Source organism: Epithele typhae, assembly GCF_022376455.1.
Source record: "Epithele typhae strain CBS 203.58 chromosome Unknown BXZ73scaffold_13, whole genome shotgun sequence".
Classification (NCBI taxonomy): Eukaryota; Fungi; Basidiomycota; class Agaricomycetes; order Polyporales; family Epitheliaceae; genus Epithele; species Epithele typhae.
Window position 1 is genome coordinate 476,218 of NW_025954204.1, and position 17,554 is coordinate 493,771.

Genomic DNA, 17,554 nt, shown 5'->3' on the forward strand with positions numbered 1-17,554 from the left:
GTTTCTGCGGCACACAGCCCCGGAAGGAGCCACCTGACCGATCCTCGGCATCGACATTGAATACCGCTCACGCGCAATTGCCCCCGCCGATTCCAGTCGCGGAAATAGGTCAGTTGAATTTCGCCTTCGTGCACTCTAGACTCTTATCGCGAGTTCTGCAGCTCCCAATGCCACCCATATTCCTCCCCAGCTCGCGAAGCCGGCCGCCCAAGTGCTGAATGATGATCACGGATAAGTCGCGGTGGGTACCCTCGCGGCCCACACCTGCCCACCCAGTCCACCACGCCCTCTATCCTCCCGCACGTTCACCCGCATGGGCGGCTGGCACCCTCGACCCGCCGCCCCGAAGACGTGACGCACGCCTGACCTCGCGCCTTCCCGTGATTGGGCCCCGCACGCCTCGTGTGTATTCACCCTCGGGCGCGGTACGTAAGGACGCGCCTCGGGCGGTCTCTGCCTCGCCCTTTATCAGCCCGCGCCCCGTCCCGTGCCCCCGAATCGAGCCCTCCCTCGGCCGCGCGCTAGGTCCGCAGCTGATCCGGGGCGCTCAGTAAGTAGGGGTGCGTTTGCGTTTGCGGCTGCGTCTGCGTCTGCGAGTGCGCGCGCGGCTCCCGATCGATAACGCGCGGTGCTCGTTCCGGTCCTGCTCGCGCGGGACGGGGCACGGAAGACGCGCGCGGGACTCGCCGCGCCGTTCCGTGAACGTTTGAACGAACGTTGAGCGCTGAGCGAGCCGAGGAGCCTCTTCCTCCGTCTCTTTCGCGAACGTCCGCGTGACGTCGGTCGGTGCAGGGCTGCAGGGCGGGGACTGTGCAGTGTGGCAGCTCGCGCGCGTGCCGAGTGCAAATGCGTCGTGCGCGGGAGGCGAGGCGAGCGCGGCGCCCGAGCCGGGGCACGACATATCGCAACGTTCGCTCGTCCACCGTCCGATAAGACCCAAGTCCCCCCCGCGCGTCCGACCCGTGTGGGACGCCTGAAAGGCTCAACCTGAGAGAGCCCCCGGCGGTCCATGTGAGTCCATGTGCCGCGCGGGCATCAGGCCTTTGGGCATGATAGGCTCGTTGTCCGGACGTCCGCCTCCGCCTCGCCGCCGTGCGCCCACGTCCGTCGTCGAGTGATGTGCGCCGGGAGCGACGTCGCCGCTCGACACCCCAGTCTCAGGCTTCAGCCCGCCGACCGCGGAGCATGCACGTGCACGCCGACATCCCGCGCCGCACCAGATGCGCGCCCCGGCCGGCGTCCACCCACGCCGTCTCTCGATGCCGTACGCGCTCGCGTGGCCGTCGCACTCGCGCCCTGACGAGCTCGCGCGCACTGATCTCGACTTCGGGTTGTGTTGCCCCCCACGTTCCCAGTCGAACTTGGAGCGGTCTGCGTCTGCGTGACGTTCTGGCGGGCCCCCTCGTGGCGGTCGCGCGCGGCGCGCCGGGGCCCGATGCTGATTCCTGAACACCGCTCGCAGCCGGGCGGGAGGCCCAAACCGGGCTAGTCGCGCGCGCGGGGCGCACCCGATCCACGCGCGATGCGTGCCTCGACCTCCCTCCCTGCGGGCCCACCTCTAGCTTCTGGCGCATCTGCGCGCGCGTGCGCCGCGCGGTGCCCCGGATTGACTTCCGTAAGGCTTTCCGCTTTGACGTGGTCGCGCGTGGCCGCCGTCCCAGAGACTCGAGCTCGGGCCTCCGTTTGGGCGGCGCGGATCGATTCCGGGCCCCGGCGGGCTTCTAGGGCAGCTGGAGGTGCGATACGCTGGGCGCCCGGGGTGCTGCGCTCGCGCTTTCCGTACTTTTAGCCCGTGCCTATGATGCCCGGGCGTGATGTCTGCGGTGCCCATTTGTCGCTCGGCACTGAGCCCGGTGCACATTGTTCGGCGCCGTCACTACTCCTTCTGCGTGCATGTACCGTACACTCGAGGCTCACCGAAATGCCCCGCAGCGTGTGCGCAAACTCTCCAGTCTAGGCTCCTGTCGATCTGCACCTCTGCAACCCCTCCAGCGCCCACGGCCTCGGGGACGCAGGGACAGATCTAGCTGCACGGCAGATATTTGCCATTGATGCTCTCGCGGCCTGCGCTTGATGGCGGCTTATGACCCTGAAGCCCGCGCCGCAGGGTATGATCCCCGACCTCGGCCGACCCGCCGTGCGAGCGCACTGTGCAATGTCGCGCCGTCCGGCCAATCCGACTTTGAACCACCGCGCGCCGATCACCGCGACGGGCGCGCTCGCGCCGAGCACCGAAGAGCTGGCCGCGGCGCTGCCGACATTCTCAGTCCCGGCAGATAAGTACTTGTGCGCGCGCGCACGTACGTACGCACGCACGCACCATCGACGCGGGATAGAAGTGGGCCAGCGGCGGCGGGGTGCCGTATGGCTGTGGCGGGCATCACCGGCACCGGCACCGGCGCATCGCGCACTGCGCAGTGCGCCCGACTCCGAGTCCGAGCACCCCGAGACGCACGCGCCTCGCGCACGCGGACGAGGGGCGCGCCCGCGTCCGCGTTGGGAACGGGAGCGGCGCGGGGGACACGCTTTCTTTAGGGTTCCCCCGCGAGAGGGGCGGTGGAACGTCGCGCGGAAGCTCTTAGCTCTCTGTAGTCCGGCACCGCGCGGGCGCGCGTGGCGCGCGTAGGCGGAAGCAGACGTCTGTGCGGAATCCAGATCCCGACCCTCCCGACCCCCGACATCGCGGCGCGGCGTGGGGCGATAGACGTGCGCGCGTGCGCGCGTACCGGCGGCAGGGGTCCCTCGCCGGCCGGGGGCGGGAGCGGCGGGGGACAGAAAGTGCCCTAACGTTCGCGTTCCAAGTGTGTGTGTATACGTACTCCGGTGACGGACATTGGTGTTCCTCCGACTGCCCGGGCGGACGTTGCGCGCACAGGACTCGCACGTATGTCCGGGACGTGCGTACATGTGCGGATGTACGTATCGCGCGCGCGGGGCCTGCGGTCTCACGCCAGTCCTGGGGTTTGACCAGTGACGGGAACGAGCAGGACGCCGAGGCCTGCGATCACGCAGGATGAGCCCGGACGCGGCGGGGCGCGCGAGGCGCTGCCGTGCAAGGATCCCAGGGTGTCTGCTCGAAACCGTATGTGTACTTCGAAGCGCTGTGTGAGCGGAGCGATGTCAGCTTGGGGGATGGCGAGAGCGTGCGTGCGAGGGTTGTGCGAGGGGCGCCGCTTCTGAGCGCGCGAGTGTGGACAGATGGCGCAGTGGGGCGCGCACTTCGTGGGGAAAGACTGGTGCCATATCCGATAGAGTCGTGAGCCTAAAACGTGGTGGGTGGTTGGCGGAGAGTGTGCGATCCTTGTTTTCCGTCCAAAGCCGTTCACGGCTTCACGACATATCTGCAATCGCTCCCATCCCCGTCGTCCGAACTCGCCCACGGGCACCTGGAAATAAACATGCGTCATTATGTAATTCGTCAATGCAGCGTATGAACTCAATGAACGCCCCGCGCAGGAGCACGGACGACGATATGAAAAGAAGCCCGCTCCCGGGTCCCGCGCCCTGCGAGAGCGATCAGCGATGACATGGCGACGCCCCGGCCGGCGACTCACCTCCCCCTTCGCAGCGACTCCCGCGGCCGTCTGCGCCCATAGCAACCGCACCGCCCCCGGGTGCATGGGGGCCGGCGGCAGGACGCGACTGAATCTCAGAATCTCCCCCTTGCAACCTCCCGTCAGCCCGACCGTCGAGCGCCGCAGTCGAAGCGGGACGAAAGCGTGGTCGGCGAGCGCACGCGCCCGCTCGCGCAGAACACACTGGACGGAAGCTGCTGCAAAGTTCAAACCTCGATGCGGATCCCCGCGCGCCCACGCGCGCCGCGGTCGCCATGTCGCCGTGAGCTAGAGCTTATGTGGGAGTCTCGGACGGACGGGCGGCGGGGGTGGACGGTACAAGCCAGGAGTCGAGAACATACACCCGCGGCGCCTCCCCCTCCTTCCGGCACCGAGACGCAGGCCCAGGAGACGGCGCGTCGCGACGGTCGAGAGGCGTTCATTTGGGCGCCACGCGAGGCCCGGGTGCGGCGCGTCCTCGCGCGCGCGCCGCACCCGGCCGAGGCGACGGTGTTTGTGGCGAGAGAGAGAGAGAGAGAGAGATCCTGCGCCCCCGTCGTCCCCGCGCGCAGGACTGTGGCCATGGACTGCGCACGCTCCGAGGCCGGGGAGGCGCAGTGTCAGGCTAAACTTTAACTCCCCCCGCTCAGCCACCCGGCACCCGCCGGCACTCGGGCGCTCGTAGCCGGCGGTTCGGCGGCACGCCGCAGACGCGTGCGCGCGGGACTGAGTCGCGACGGAGTGAGTACTTGCTGCTCAGCTCGTCCAACACCAGGGCCCCGGGCCCCGAGAAGCCAGACCGAGGTGGTGGGCCGAATCGGAAGTGAGGTGGTTGTGCGCGAGGAAGGCCTGTCCCACAGTCAGTTCGCGCGGCGGGCGCGGCGAACGCGGGGGAGTGGACGAGGCAAGTATGATTTGGCGGCGGGATATGATACGCTGTGTTGAGAGGGGTCTGGACGGAAAGGCTAAAGCGCAGGGCGTGATCAGGACGCCGTGCAAGGGCTCGTCCGATGCTGTGTCGGAGGAAGGTAGAGGACGTTGCTCGTTGAGGTATAACGCCTCGAGCATTCGGGGATTTGTAGCTCCGGGCAACGGCTGCAATTAGTGGTGTACCGTGTAGTGGACTCGAATGGTATGTGGGACTTTGGCGAGGGCACTTGCAGTGTTATTGTGGATGCAGGGAGAGCATAGACGATGACATTGAATCGACGCGGCCACCCGGGGGTATTGTCCGGACGGGAGAGCAGACAGACTCGCGCGCGAGTTGTGCGGACCAGTATTTGCCGTCCCTGTTCGGCGCCATAGCGATCTGGGACTTGCCCGATCTCAGGATTCACGCGGCGTGCACGGAGGCTGAATCGCAAGGATAAGGCAACGCAAAATATCTGCAGGCCTGCTGAACTTGGTGAGGCCGTCAAGTGGAATGAACGCCCGACAAATATACATACGAATGCTTCGTATGTACTGGAAGTCCAGGCGAAGGTAGACATCCAACGGTAGGACGCCGGCGATCGATCTGGGTCGGCTGGAGACCGGTGACGCTCGAGGAGGAGGATGATCGAAATAGCCTAGTGCTGGATTGCGGGGGCGAGCGCTGATGACGCTGGGTTTGGACTTGGTAGCGGTGGCGAGTGAGCCGTTGGCAAGTCATGGGTTGGTGAACGTGGGTGCTGCAGTCACTAGAGCTCGGGGGTCCAAGCACGGGAAGTGGACTCGCTGTGTGCCAGATGGCGTTGAAGCATGGCGAAAGGCGAGGGAGTAGTGCGTGGGTAGATGTGGACGTATCCAGCCGTGGCCGAGGGCCGAAACCAGGGCGGGGGTCGGGTGCGGGGGGTGGCACGTGGTGGTGGGGATCGCGGGCGAGGATGCAAGACGGGCGGGGCAAGATCATTGATCACGCGGATTGGGATCTATCAGACCTGATCTCGCTCTGCGCGTCCTTGGCGGCCGCGCGTGGACGAGCGCGGGCGGGCAGATGCCAGTGGCCACTGGAGGATGAGTGGCCACCACCCCCGGGCGCCCACGCCGGCCGGGGGTGGGAATCCCGGGCGGGGTGACAGCGAAGGCCGCGCAAGAACCGAGCCCGTGCTGGCCATCGGACGTGCGGCGAGCAGCGGTCGAAGGCGCGGCCCCGGCGCGGGTGCGAGCGTCGACGGCGGGCGGCGCCGGGACGAGCGCGGGCGGGCGGGCGGGCGGCGGGCGACGGGCGGCGAGGACGGGGGTGATGGGAGGGCGCGAGGCGCGAGTGCGACCGCTCAAATCTAGATTTATTTCCACCACACCTCCGGACGCGGTCGCCTTCCCGCCTCCCTGGCTCTCTCCCTTCTCCCTCTTTCTTCCACATCCCGGGCCCGCTCGACTCCCGCCCGCCCCGCCGCCCCCGACGCTGACCTCCCCCTCTCCCTCGCCGTCCTCATCTGCCCCGCCTGGTCTGCGGCTGCATGCTGATCGCCTGATCCTCCTCCTCCCCATGGACAGCACCCCCACCCACTTCTCGCACACCATGTCCTCCCAGGACGGGCCCTACTCCCAGCAGCAGCCAAACCCCGCTCAGCAGTGGTCTCAGCAGTCCCCCTCCCACCTCCTCCCCCCGCCCCAGAACCAGTCCTCCTTCCCGTCCCCGGCCTCCCCCGCCTCCTCCCTCAGCGAGCAGCCCTATCCGCCCTACTTCTCCTCCCAGCAGTCCGCCCAGATCTCCGACTCCCTCGGCGACCGCCCGGACAAGACTGCGCTCTCGCTCAACATCTCCTCCCTCTCCGTCACCTCCCCCACCAACCTGTCCCCCATCAACCCTTCCCCCCACCCGTCCACCCACGCGAGCTCCCACGTCTCGCCCATCACCCCCATTAGTCCCTCCGCCAACAGCCTCATCGCCCACGGCCACCACCCCCACGCGCACCACCCCCACATCCAGCAGCCGTTCCAGTTCGCGCCCCCCGACCACGGCGTCCGCTACGACGATGGCCACTACGACAGCTACGGCAAGCGTCTCACCAGCTCCCGTTCCTCCTCTTGCTCCGACAAGTCCGTCCCCCGTAAGCGCAGCTACCAGTCCCTCGCCCCCCTCACCACCAACGTCGAGGAGGGCTACCACATGGGCGAGAACCCGCAGAGCGCGCTCTACGACGAGGTCGACATGTCCTACCCGATGGACGCCGAGGGCAGCCCCATCGACGGCAGCAACTCGGGCGGAGAGCAGGACGACAAGCCGATGGACGGCCAGGTCTCGACCTCGGGTTCTTCTATCCATCATGGCTCGGGCCCCCCGCCCTCGCTCGGGGTGCTCAACAAGCCCCTCGGGACGAACAACTTCGTCACCAAGCTGTATCAGTGAGTGTTCGCTCCCCTATCGGCGCGCTTTGTTTTCCCCTCCCCTCCCCCCGGCACCTGCGCGCGGCGCGCCTGCTGCGCTCGACGGCGCCCTCTGCCCCTGCGCGCGCCCCGGGCGGCCGGGCAGCGAGAGGGCCTCGCGCGCGCGAAGCGAGACGCGATCGGCGATTGCCACGTGACGGCACCGGGGCGTTGGCGCCGGCGCCCTTGCTCGACGGCGGAGTTGACGAGGCCTGTGCGCGTGGGACGCTCTCGGCATCCTCTCACAGCACGGGCAGTTGGCATCCGAGGACGCGATCGCGCCGTAGATGTTGTTGATTGCACAGCGCCAGAGCCGGGCGGATCGCGCGCGCGCGCCTTTAAGCAATCTGGCTCGACTCTTCTTCGCCGAAGCGTGCGAGAAGGCTTCGTGCCGGCTGTTCTTGCAGCCCTGTCGACGGCGTCGCAGGGCGCTGTGCGCACCTCGAGAAGCCTCGATGGTTTCCAGACGGCCGTCGGGGCCGTGTTCCGTCGTCTTGGAACCTCGACAGCCAGGATCGGCATAGCCTGTACTTGTGTCGGCGCTATCGGTGCATCCGTCCATTCGCTCACCTCGCGTGACGTTACCTCCCAGGATGATCAACGACCCAAAATCCTCCCAGTTCATCAACTGGACAGAGCTCGGGACCAGGTCGGTCTCCCTCACCCTCGCCCTTGGCGCGTTCTCACCCTTCCCCCTCTCAGCTTCGTCGTCTCCAACGTGGGCGAGTTCAGCCGCACTATCCTCGGCTCCCACTTCAAGCACAACAACGTCAGTACCTCACGTGCGCCCCACGCTATCTGACAGCTGACGTCTCCGCAGTTTTCCAGTTTTGTGCGGCAGCTGAACATGTACGGCTTCCACAAGATCAACCGCGTAAGTGTTCGGCATCCTCGCGTGGGAGCTGCATTCCCTGAGCTGCCCACCTCTCTAGACGCCCCGTGCGCAGCGCACTTCTGCGGACGTGCAGACCTGGGAGTTTTCTCACCACAAGTTCTTGCGTGGCCGCCCCGATCTTCTTGAGGAAATCAAGCGTAAGGCACTTGAGCCCGATCCCTCGCTCAAGCACCGTGTCGAGCTTCCTGGCGAAGTTGCTGCGCAACTTTCGTCGATGCGGGACGACAACCACCGCCTCATGGTCGCCTTCCAGCAGGAGCGCCAGAAGGTTGATCGTCTCGTTTCTGTTACCAAGGCCATGTACGACGTCATGGTCAAGACGTGCGGCAGTACGTCATGCTTCTACCGTGGCCACACAGAGCGTTCCCTGATCTCGTCTGCAGTGCCGACTCCATTCCCTTCGGATATCTTAGATTCCACCGAGAGCCCCAACATATACGTGACCTCGCCCCAGAGCGCCGCCCCGCCCACGTCGCACTTCCAGACCATGTCTTCTCTTCCTCCCGGCGGCCTCCACTCGTTGCACTCCATGAGCCCAGGCTCGAGCCCCACTGCCTCCGAGTTCCCCTCGCATGCGCACTCCTCTCACACGCTCTCGCGCCAGCACTCGTACCAGCACATGCCGTACGACACCATGCACCACCCCCACCACTCCCACCATAGCCCGCACCACAGCCTCCATGGCATGAGTGCCGCTCGGTTCGACTCGGCGATGTCGACGCCCCTCCCGCCTTCCCCGGGTGGCATGGACTACGACGAGCGCGTCAGCGCGAAGCGCCAGCGGACGAATCCGTCTGGCTCTCTGTCGCTCTCCCACTCCGTCGACCCGAACGCGAAGAAGAGCAGCCGTGCGCGCAGCGACAGCGCGCCTCTCGGCTATGGTCTTTCCAGCTGGCCGCAGACCCGCCCTCGCTCCGGTTCCGGGCTCGCCCCGCGCGGCCTCACGGGCTCCGTTGGCGCCTCTGGTCTTAGTGCCGGGGCCGCGCTGAACGGGCGCAGGGAAGAGGTGCCCAACATCGGCTCGCTTTCCCGCGGACAGCTCCCGATGCTGTCCATTCCGTCGATGAAGCAGTCGAGCTGAGTGCTCTTCGCCTCACCCCGCGCGCGTACCCGTTCTCGTCCTCGCGCTTCGTTCGGTGTCTGTAGAGGACCGGCCGACCTAAAAACGACGCTGCGGCGCGTCGTGCCTTCCGCCCCTTTCGCAATGTTTTGTTGTTTTTCGCCTGCAGGATCTTCCATCGCTGTGCTTTCTTGGACACTTTCGCCTTTCCACACCGTGTACACCACCACAATTGTCGTCGCCATCCAATCACCCTCCCCGGACTCCTTCCACGTTACTCTCTTCGCTCTCCGTCCGAGCTAGCTTTCTGTCTGCGATACGTACATACCCGCTTCGACCAGTCTTTTCGTTCCTCTTGTCGCCGTCGCGGTTCCCGTCACACGCACACGCATATTTGCATCCGCCTTGCATCGGTGCCTGCCGCTCGCTCGCCCATCGCTTTCCATCTGCTCGTTTCCGTCCCGGTCTCGGTCTGCTCATCATGTCATTCACCCACGCTCCTTGTCTTGCTCTGCTCCCATTTTGTATCGCCTACACAGTCGCCGCTTGGTTCGTCCCGGTGCACGACACCTCACGCTCCCTCAGTCTCGCCCACTGTCTCATCACGCTCGCTCATCTCATCCACTGTCATACGCGCATCCTCATCCTCTCGCTTCCCTCCCCTCTGTGTACCCTTGCCGTCGGACACTCGCATCGGGTATTGGTTTGACTCGACTCCCTTTCTCTTCGCCTTCCGTGTAACTTCCGCTCCCCCTTCGACTTCGGCCCTCTCCTCCCCCCCCGCTCCGGCACACGATCCCTGCGCCGCCTCTCGCGCCGCCTACACCGCCGCATCCCGTGTACGATCGTCCTCTCTCCTCTCTCCTTCGGACTCACTTGCTTCCCGCCCATCAGACTCCCCGCGCCCTCGCGGCCGGCGTTCGCGCGCCCCCTCCCTCCTCGCGTCCCCTCCTCTGTTCCTCCTTCCAAGTAGACCCTCCTCGCTCGCTCGAGGCCCTACCGCGCGTCCCCCTCCCTCTCCCTCATTTTCTCTCGCCCGTTCCTCACTGCTCTCGATCTATAGAATGTATCATCACCATCACCATCATCATCACCACCACCACCACCCACCACCCTCGCCGCTCCACATCACCCACCACCGAATTCGCCCGTCCCGCCCCGCTCCACCGCGCTGCGTTCCGCTGTAGAAGACCGGCTCGGCTCGCGTACTTACCGCTGCTCGCTCTCGGCCCGGGCGCGGGCGGGGCCAAAGATCTTTATCTATGTACGAGGACTACTGCCGCCGTTCGGCGTGCGCGTGCGCGTGCGTTTCGGGATGTCGGGGGGTTCGAGAGGAAGGTTCGTTTGGGGGACTTGAGGGCCCGTTCTAGATCGAAGACTGGAGGTGCGAGCCGTTCGATGGGCTCGAGGCTCGAGCAGCTCCTGGCTCTGGCAGGGAGCACCGGTTTGGAGGTCATCGTACGCCCCTCAGTTGGTTGCGAGTGTGCATACCTGGGAGAAACGTGCGTCGTCGCTCAAACTCACCAGGTCGTGCGCATCGTCTCGGCTGACACGGTGTCTGCAGAGGCAGATCATGTTCGCTCCCGGCGGCTGGCCCTACACTCTGGAAGTATTATGGGTGCGGAGTCGATTTTGCGACCCCGCCCCGATCTCGACGCTGCGCCGAGGACTCTTTTCTGTTCGCGAAGAACAATCGGAAGACGGCGACGGATGCACGGTCTGGACGTTCTCGGGGAAACGGCGAACGCGAGCTGCAGGAGCCACCACCACGTACGGGGTCCGGTTCCGGGGCGCCCGAGTCCCGACTTTCCAGGACGTGGCGAGTCGGGCTCGATCGGGAAGACGGTCTTCCAGACCGATCCTAGCGTGGTTTGGTGCGGCGCGGGAGAAGTTCCCCGGGCGCGGTCCTGGATGTCGAGCGTGCGTGTGCGGCGGGTGCAGCGCTCGTGCCGGTGAGTCGAATACTGGCAGCCTTGGAAGTTTGCGCACATGCTCGCCTCGGTTGGCCCGCGCGAGCGTTCGTTTGTTTGCTGCCGTTGGCGGGTCGGCCGCTGCTTTCGCATCTTCGTCCACTCGATGCCACCCATATGTGACGGGCACCAGTGGAAGACGACCCGTCTCCTTTCGTCCTCCTCCATCGATTCTCGGACGTTCCGGCACGCAACCACGGTCACGGGCTGTTGTCCGTGCACGCTAGCGTCTTTCAAAATAGTTCGCATCGCTGACTCGTCGTCCGCGACCAAGTGAATGGTCCCACAGATATGCTTCGTCGCGAAGCACAGCCCCGTTCCCTGCGCCACCGTCTTCGCCGCTCCGCGTCGGACGACGTCGCCTCTCCGGACGCAATGCCGCGCCGCAGCCCGACCGATACGCCCGAAACGCCGCGCCGCGGCATCGCCTTTGCTACCGTCCGCCATCCGTGTCGACGAAACATCCACTGCGCACCACAGTGTGCGAGACGGAACTGAGGGTGCGCGTCGATGTGGTTCACTTGCTTCAGAGGCTCACCGCACTCTGGTGTCTTCCAGCACCGTCGCCGGCTGCGATCTTGTGCGCGCGCGTCCGGCGGTGATGTGTTGTTAGCATGTGGGATCGCCCCTCCCCAGGAAATGTCACAGACGGGTGCACTCATCTGAAGTTCGACAGATTGCGATCCGCCGAAGGACTACCCTCTCGACCAACAACAGTGCTATGCTAAACCTTCTCTGGTCCTCAGCTACGATATCTGCGGTGACTATTTAGAAGCTTTGAGGAATCTTCGCTGAGCCCCCCGCGTTCATCCTTCAGAGACATACTAGTAAGTACCCGCCTTCGGCGAGCATATGAAGCACTTGTCAGGGATAGCACTGGTGAGGCCCCACTTTGCCATCATGATCCTCGATCTCCTACTGAAGGTGCTGCTCATAGGAGAGGCTCGATGTACACGGGCATTTTGAGGAATGTGCAACAGAGAGCACCCATTGCCAGGTGTGACTCTGGATGTTTGCAAGACGGACAAGGGCTCATTTTCTGTGGCAGATGCACGATGAACCAACGCAAAAAGAGTGGAACCACGCCGGCGTACCCGCGACAGAGGTGGAGGTACGAACGTTTATTGCCCTACGACATAGTTGTCATATTAATGGGGGCACAGAAGCTTTCTCACTGGTATCGAGATATCTATTCAGATACAGAAAAGGCCCGAGCTTGGGAACGATCGTCGGAGACCGTAAAAGCGTACAACGATGAACTGGTTCAGCACTGGAACAAGGAAATAAGTAGACGGACTCTTGACCTTTGTAAGGACCAATGTCGTCATGCTTCGTAACCGTTACTATGACGCTCAGCTATGTACACAGGCTGGTCTATTCTCTGCTATTGTTACTGCGTTCAACGTGCAGTCCTACCAACTACTAGTGCCGCAAGCAGCAGACCGGACCAATGACATCCTCACCCGCGTCTCTGCGCAACTAGCAAGCTTCCAATCTAATCCTTCATTTATCAACTCCACCAAGCCATCAGTTGAGGCGTTGCCCCTTGCACAGTTCACACCCCCTGTCTCTGCCATCTGACTCAACGCTTTATTATTCTCCAGCCTCGTCTTTAGCCTCGCCTCCGCAACGGCCTGCATCATCGTCAAACAATGGCTGAAGGAGTACAGCACCGGCCTCTACGGCACCTCGCGGGACATCTCCCGCCGCCGACAGTATCGTTTACAGAACCTCGAGCCGTGGCGCGTCGGGACCATCGTCGGGCTCATCCCCGTTCTTCTTCTCGTGGCGCTCGTGCTTTTCCTCGTTGGACTCGTCATCCTCGTCTACATTATCCATGCATCCCTTTTTGCCGTCGTCTCAGCACTCACAGGAGTTCTCCTCGGTCTGCTCGCGGTGAGCACCATCCTGCCGACTTTATGCAGGACGTGCTGCTGCTACTCTCCACAGGCGCGGGGCGCGTTCGTGCTGAGCAAACCGCTGCGGTTCCTTCTCCCGAGGCTACTTGGCGCCTTCCTCATCCTCACGGCGCTCGCGGCGGACAAACTCGCGCAGCTATGCTGCATGTGCACATCCATCACAGGCGTCGTCGGACGCCTCTCCGCACGCGGAACCCAACGAGGCGAAGTGCTCGCGAACAGCCTCCCCCGTATCTGGCGCGGAGAAGAGGACGCGGTATCGACCGAACAAGCCACCGCGCTCGACGCCGGCACGCTCGTCAAGGCCTACGCCGCGACGCTCGACACCGCGGCGCTCGACGACGCGGTCCTCTGCGTCACCGATGCAGACTCGCCCGAGTTCGCCGAGCGCTACCTCCGTGCCCTCCGCGACGCGCTCTCCAGGCGCGGCAGCGGCGCACAGGGCGGCGCACAGGGCGCAGTCGAAGACCGCGTCGCGCGCAAGTTCGGGTACGCGCTCCAGAGCGCGCTCGCCAGTCCGCTGCGGGGGGAGTGCGCGTCGTCGCGGTGGCTGCTGAGCGAGGCGCGCTCGTTACTCGGGCGGGCGGGCGTGTCGCGCGACGAGCGGGTGCGGCTGCGCGCGCTCACGGCCATGGCGCGCCCGTTCGACGCTGCCGCGGCGGACGAGGCGTGGAAGCGCATCGTCTGGGAACGCGACGTGGACCATGTGCGCTCGCTGGTGACGTACCGCACGGGTGCATCGTGGGGTTGTTTTTGTCGTAGCTCTTTCCACCGGTGCGCTGACGCGTGGGGTTTCTGTTTCTGACGCTTGCAGTCGCGACGGCGGCGGCACTCCGTCTCCACAGTTTGGCGCATAACCGCATGCTCGGAAGAAAGGCGGACGCGGCGGCGGCCGACGTCGTCAGCTGGGAGCTCCGTTTCGTCGCCTACCATCTCGTAATCCTCCACCGGCTTCTGAAGCACCGGGAATGCGATGGTCAGCTGGACATTGACGTGGTCGCCTCTATAGCGCCGCTCGTCGCATGCGCGCTCACGTCAGCTACGCGCATCTTAGAGACGGTTGACCCGGCGCTGGCTCGAGACGGCGACGAGGTCTGGCTCTTGTGGAGACTCGTCTTGCACGTAGAGCGCATCTCTTCTATCAGCCCAGTGTATCGCCAGTTGGTCACCTCCGACCTTATCGTATCCCTCAAGAATATCCTCGAAATACTCAACGTCGATGACCTGGAGGATACGAGATCAAATCCTCGCTACGTTCGACATACTTATCCGTGAAGGACTTCTACGGTTGCGACAAGGCGTCTCTCTGGTAGCGGACGGTTCTGAAACGGACTTAGATGTGGATCAACTTGTCCCCAGGAGATCCTCGAACAGAAGCACGGTATGTAGAGCAATCGCGGACACATGGGACAGACATTCATCACACCGATACTAGAATACTCCTTCGCCACCAACTTACGCCTCACAGGGAACCAGATTTCCTTCCAATCTTGATGTATCAATTGCGGGACTCTCCAACGAGTCGGGCACTGAAAAATCAGTTGGTAAAAATCGATTCTCAAAAGCCCAGAGGATGCCAATATTCGGAAAGATGGAACGGAGTCAGTGGTATGTGGAAGGAACGGTCGACCCGGCAGTACGCGACGAGAATGGACGAGCATATTTCGAAGCCATTAGATGTGCACGCATATAGTCCACGCGAAAAAAGAGACTCGTACATGGTGGAACGAAATACAAGTGCGATGTCTTGCTGCCCATGTCTCACTGACCGGTAGCCCGGAGCGCGCGTAGCATGCCCTCCGTTCGCTACTACCACAAGCTAACTAAGCAAGTACTCTGCACAACTACACAGATGGGACGCAACGGCGCGTCTCACGACTCCATTTTCACATCCTCCTCTGAGCCAGAGTCCTCATCGGCCCAGGTTCTGCCGTACCCCGGCACCCGCAGCACCATCGCCAGGTCGTCGATCGCCGTGCTCGCATACTCGTGCAGCGCGCCCGCCGACTCAAACCCGCGAAGCCCGAGCGGCGTCGGCTCCACCGCCGCGGCGCCGGCGCCGAACGCGAGCCCGCTGCACGCCGCCTCGCGGTCCCCGGCGGCGGCCATCCCCGCGAGCGCGGCCAGCAGCCCGACGCGGCAGTCCTCGAACTGCGCAGCGTGCCGGTTGAAGTCGAGGCGCGCGATCCGGGCGTGGTGCTGGAGATCCCCTGCGGGCGCGGCGGCGGCGGGATCCTCTGCGGGAGCGGGGGCATCCGGCGGTGCGTCTTGGTCGCCTGCAGGAGCTGGCGAAGGAGGACGAGCGTCCTGCGGCGCAACTGAGCCACCTGCGGGGAGCGTGAAGTCGAAGAGCGATGAATGCAACCCGGTTGATTGCGCCCGGTGGGTGCTGCCACCCGCACGGGTGGGCGAGCGCGCGAGCACCTCGAGTTGCGTATGGGGAGCTACAGGAGGATCCACTGGCGCATCTGAGCTACCCGCACAGGCTGGAGAGGGTGGGCTGTCGGGAATCGGCGATAGCGGGCTGTCGGGGATAGGCGATAGCGCGGGAGGGCTGGACCGCGGTACCGACTGAGTACTGCCACCCGCAGGCACGAGCACATCGTTTTGCGTACGAGACGCGTCCTTCCGCTTTCGAGGAGGACCAACCCGAGCCGTTAAGGTCAAGGATGTTGATGTGGGGGCGCCCGCATTACGGCGTTGGCGGTTCGTTCTGGCGTTGGCAGTCTTGACATGGGGCGCGGAAATTAAATGCCATGGGATTTCTGGAATTGACGGTGGTGGTATAGCGGGAGGGGGTTGGCAGGCATCTCGGAAACGCCGTGATGGAACAGTGAGAGCCGTCAAAGTGTGGGGCTGGTCCTCTCGCACGCGTAAAAAGTCGTCTTGCCGGAACGGAATGGTCGTCTGGAACTTGACGGGTCCAAGCTGCCGGCGTACCAGCTCGCGTGCCTCTCTGATGTTGTACATGAATATTCGCTCGTCTTCAGGTACAGGAAGTAGATATTTGGACGAGGCGGAGGGTTCGGTCACGGCGAAAGCGTTCTCCGAGATGGTGTCAAAGTCCAGGGGACTGAGGTGTTCGAGGGTGTAGGACACGATGCCTTCGGCGAGCGCGCGTTGCATCGGCGTCAGATCGCGGACAAACCGGAACGTGCGCCCGTTGAAGTAAGCCAGGGTTCCTATGCGTGTGACTGATGCATTTGGATTAGAGGATGTCGCCGGTCGAGTAATGGGTTCATAGAGCTCACCGCATATGGATCCGTCGGCGCGCATGCCGTACAGAGTGCACGCTTTCGTCGAACTCTTGCACCTTCGACAAGGAATTGTATCGCCCGCACATGCGCCATGCTTTAGTCGGAAGCAGGTGTCGCACTGTATCCACGAAACGCATGAGCAGAGATCATAACGTGGAAGGGAAGCCGCTCACACAAACACGCATGCTGAATGCAAGTGTCCGCGTATTGCTGCCAGCTCGTGAGGTACCCTCGACGATCTCGAATGGTACTGGGAGACCATCCGGATGGGCAGAAGGATTGGGCTGTTCGCCGATCAGAGGGTACGAGCGAAATCGGACACCGCATCGCCTAAGGCGACCCTTGCAGCTGCGTAGCTTGTCGCGGAAGCGTGGGTCGCTCTCTGTGAGAACCGAGAAATGCTTCCACTCCAGGCGCTCGGACCGGGACATTACTTGTCCGGCTTGCCGCAACGCAGCGGCGCGGTCGTATGGTGCGCGTAGGGTTTCTTCAATGTTGTAGGACGACGGGCGAGCACCAGCGGCATCCACGAAGTTCAAGATAAGGCTCGGCGCTGCACCGATATGCTTCACTAAAGCTTGGGAGGGACACTATCGCCCGGAGCGTCAACACCTCTCCTCAAATCACGTTCGGACATACCTTACCATGCCCACTTTGGTCACGATAAGATGGCCGATGCGTCCGATCGCGTCCCTCCTCCACAGCGATGGTGGGCCAGGAGGCTTTTGCGTCCAGACTTCATTGAAAAACATTCTGAAATAGAACCTTTCCGATCTTGAGCTTGACGCTTCAGTAGCCCACTTTGGAGGACATTCCACGCGGGCAACCGTGGGATCGTAGAGGGGGTCCCCCGGAAAGACGGGAGTGGGAGAAAGTGAGCGGGGCTGATCATGAGGGCGTGCAGGCATAGCTGAGGCCTGAGGAAGAGCGACAAGGCGAGAGGGCGACCGCCGACGACCCGCCCTCAGGTGGTCTATGTATGGACGCCCCCGCCCCATCGCTCTTTGTACGTACACAGCGTCGTGGTGTGAAAATCAGATAACAGTCTGTCCAAGCCAGGGGGTAAGATCGTCCGGGACATTGGACATACGCGAGCCACATGCGAGGATGTTCCCGCTGGTCGAACTCGTCTTCCGAGTCCCCCAATCATTGAGGCCGGTTTCAGGTCTCGCGCTCTGTGCGCCAGTTTATGTTTTCATTGCTGAGGCCGTGGAGTGCGTGACTGGACGTCGATTGCAGATGAGGAAGGCCAACCAAATGAAGAGATCTGGGCGCATGAGAGGGCGTGTTTAGACTGCGTGAGCCTTTGCAAGAGGAGAAAAGAAAGAGGTCGAAATTTGAAATGTTGGCGTTGTTTTGAGTCGCATGAGCATCGGTGTCATCAGCGTTCTCCGGCCCGCCCGGCGCCGAATAATCTTCACGCCCGCTCCGCCACGTGCGTCTCATCACTAGTACTACTTGGCTGGGCTCTCCAACATGAGTTCGACGACGCACATTTTGAAACAGTGTGGGCAGATACGAGGAATAACAGCACTTTCTCTAATCGAC

The 17,554-nt window shown here is 63.5% G+C and overlaps 3 protein-coding genes across 3 annotated transcripts; 2 read left to right on the forward strand and 1 right to left on the reverse strand.

Annotated features, from left to right (window-relative positions):
• Nucleotides 1-5,294: 5,294 nt before the first annotated feature.
• BXZ73DRAFT_89152 (HSF-type DNA-binding-domain-containing protein) lies at nt 5,295-8,881 on the forward strand (the record flags this gene model as incomplete). Its single annotated transcript, XM_048025184.1, has 7 exons — nt 5,295-5,315; nt 6,247-6,884; nt 7,498-7,554; nt 7,608-7,674; nt 7,726-7,779; nt 7,838-8,129; nt 8,160-8,881. 7 exons carry the CDS (start codon nt 5,295-5,297, stop codon nt 8,879-8,881), a joined length of 1,851 nt encoding a protein of 616 aa, XP_047879688.1.
• Nucleotides 8,882-12,411: 3,530 nt separating this feature from the next.
• BXZ73DRAFT_36136 (uncharacterized protein) lies at nt 12,412-12,786 on the forward strand (the record flags this gene model as incomplete). Its single annotated transcript, XM_048017877.1, has 1 exon — nt 12,412-12,786. A coding segment is annotated over one exon (375 nt), but the record flags the coding sequence as incomplete, so codon positions are not given.
• A 1,835-nt stretch (nt 12,787-14,621) lies between these two features.
• On the reverse strand, nt 14,622-16,758 carry BXZ73DRAFT_99771 (uncharacterized protein; the record flags this gene model as incomplete). The annotated part of the gene is made up of 3 exons (XM_048028110.1): nt 14,622-15,943; nt 16,236-16,596; nt 16,651-16,758. The coding sequence occupies 3 exons, from the start codon at nt 16,756-16,758 to the stop codon at nt 14,622-14,624; spliced, it is 1,791 nt and encodes a 596-aa protein (XP_047879690.1).
• Between the last annotated feature and the right edge of the window lie 796 nt (nt 16,759-17,554).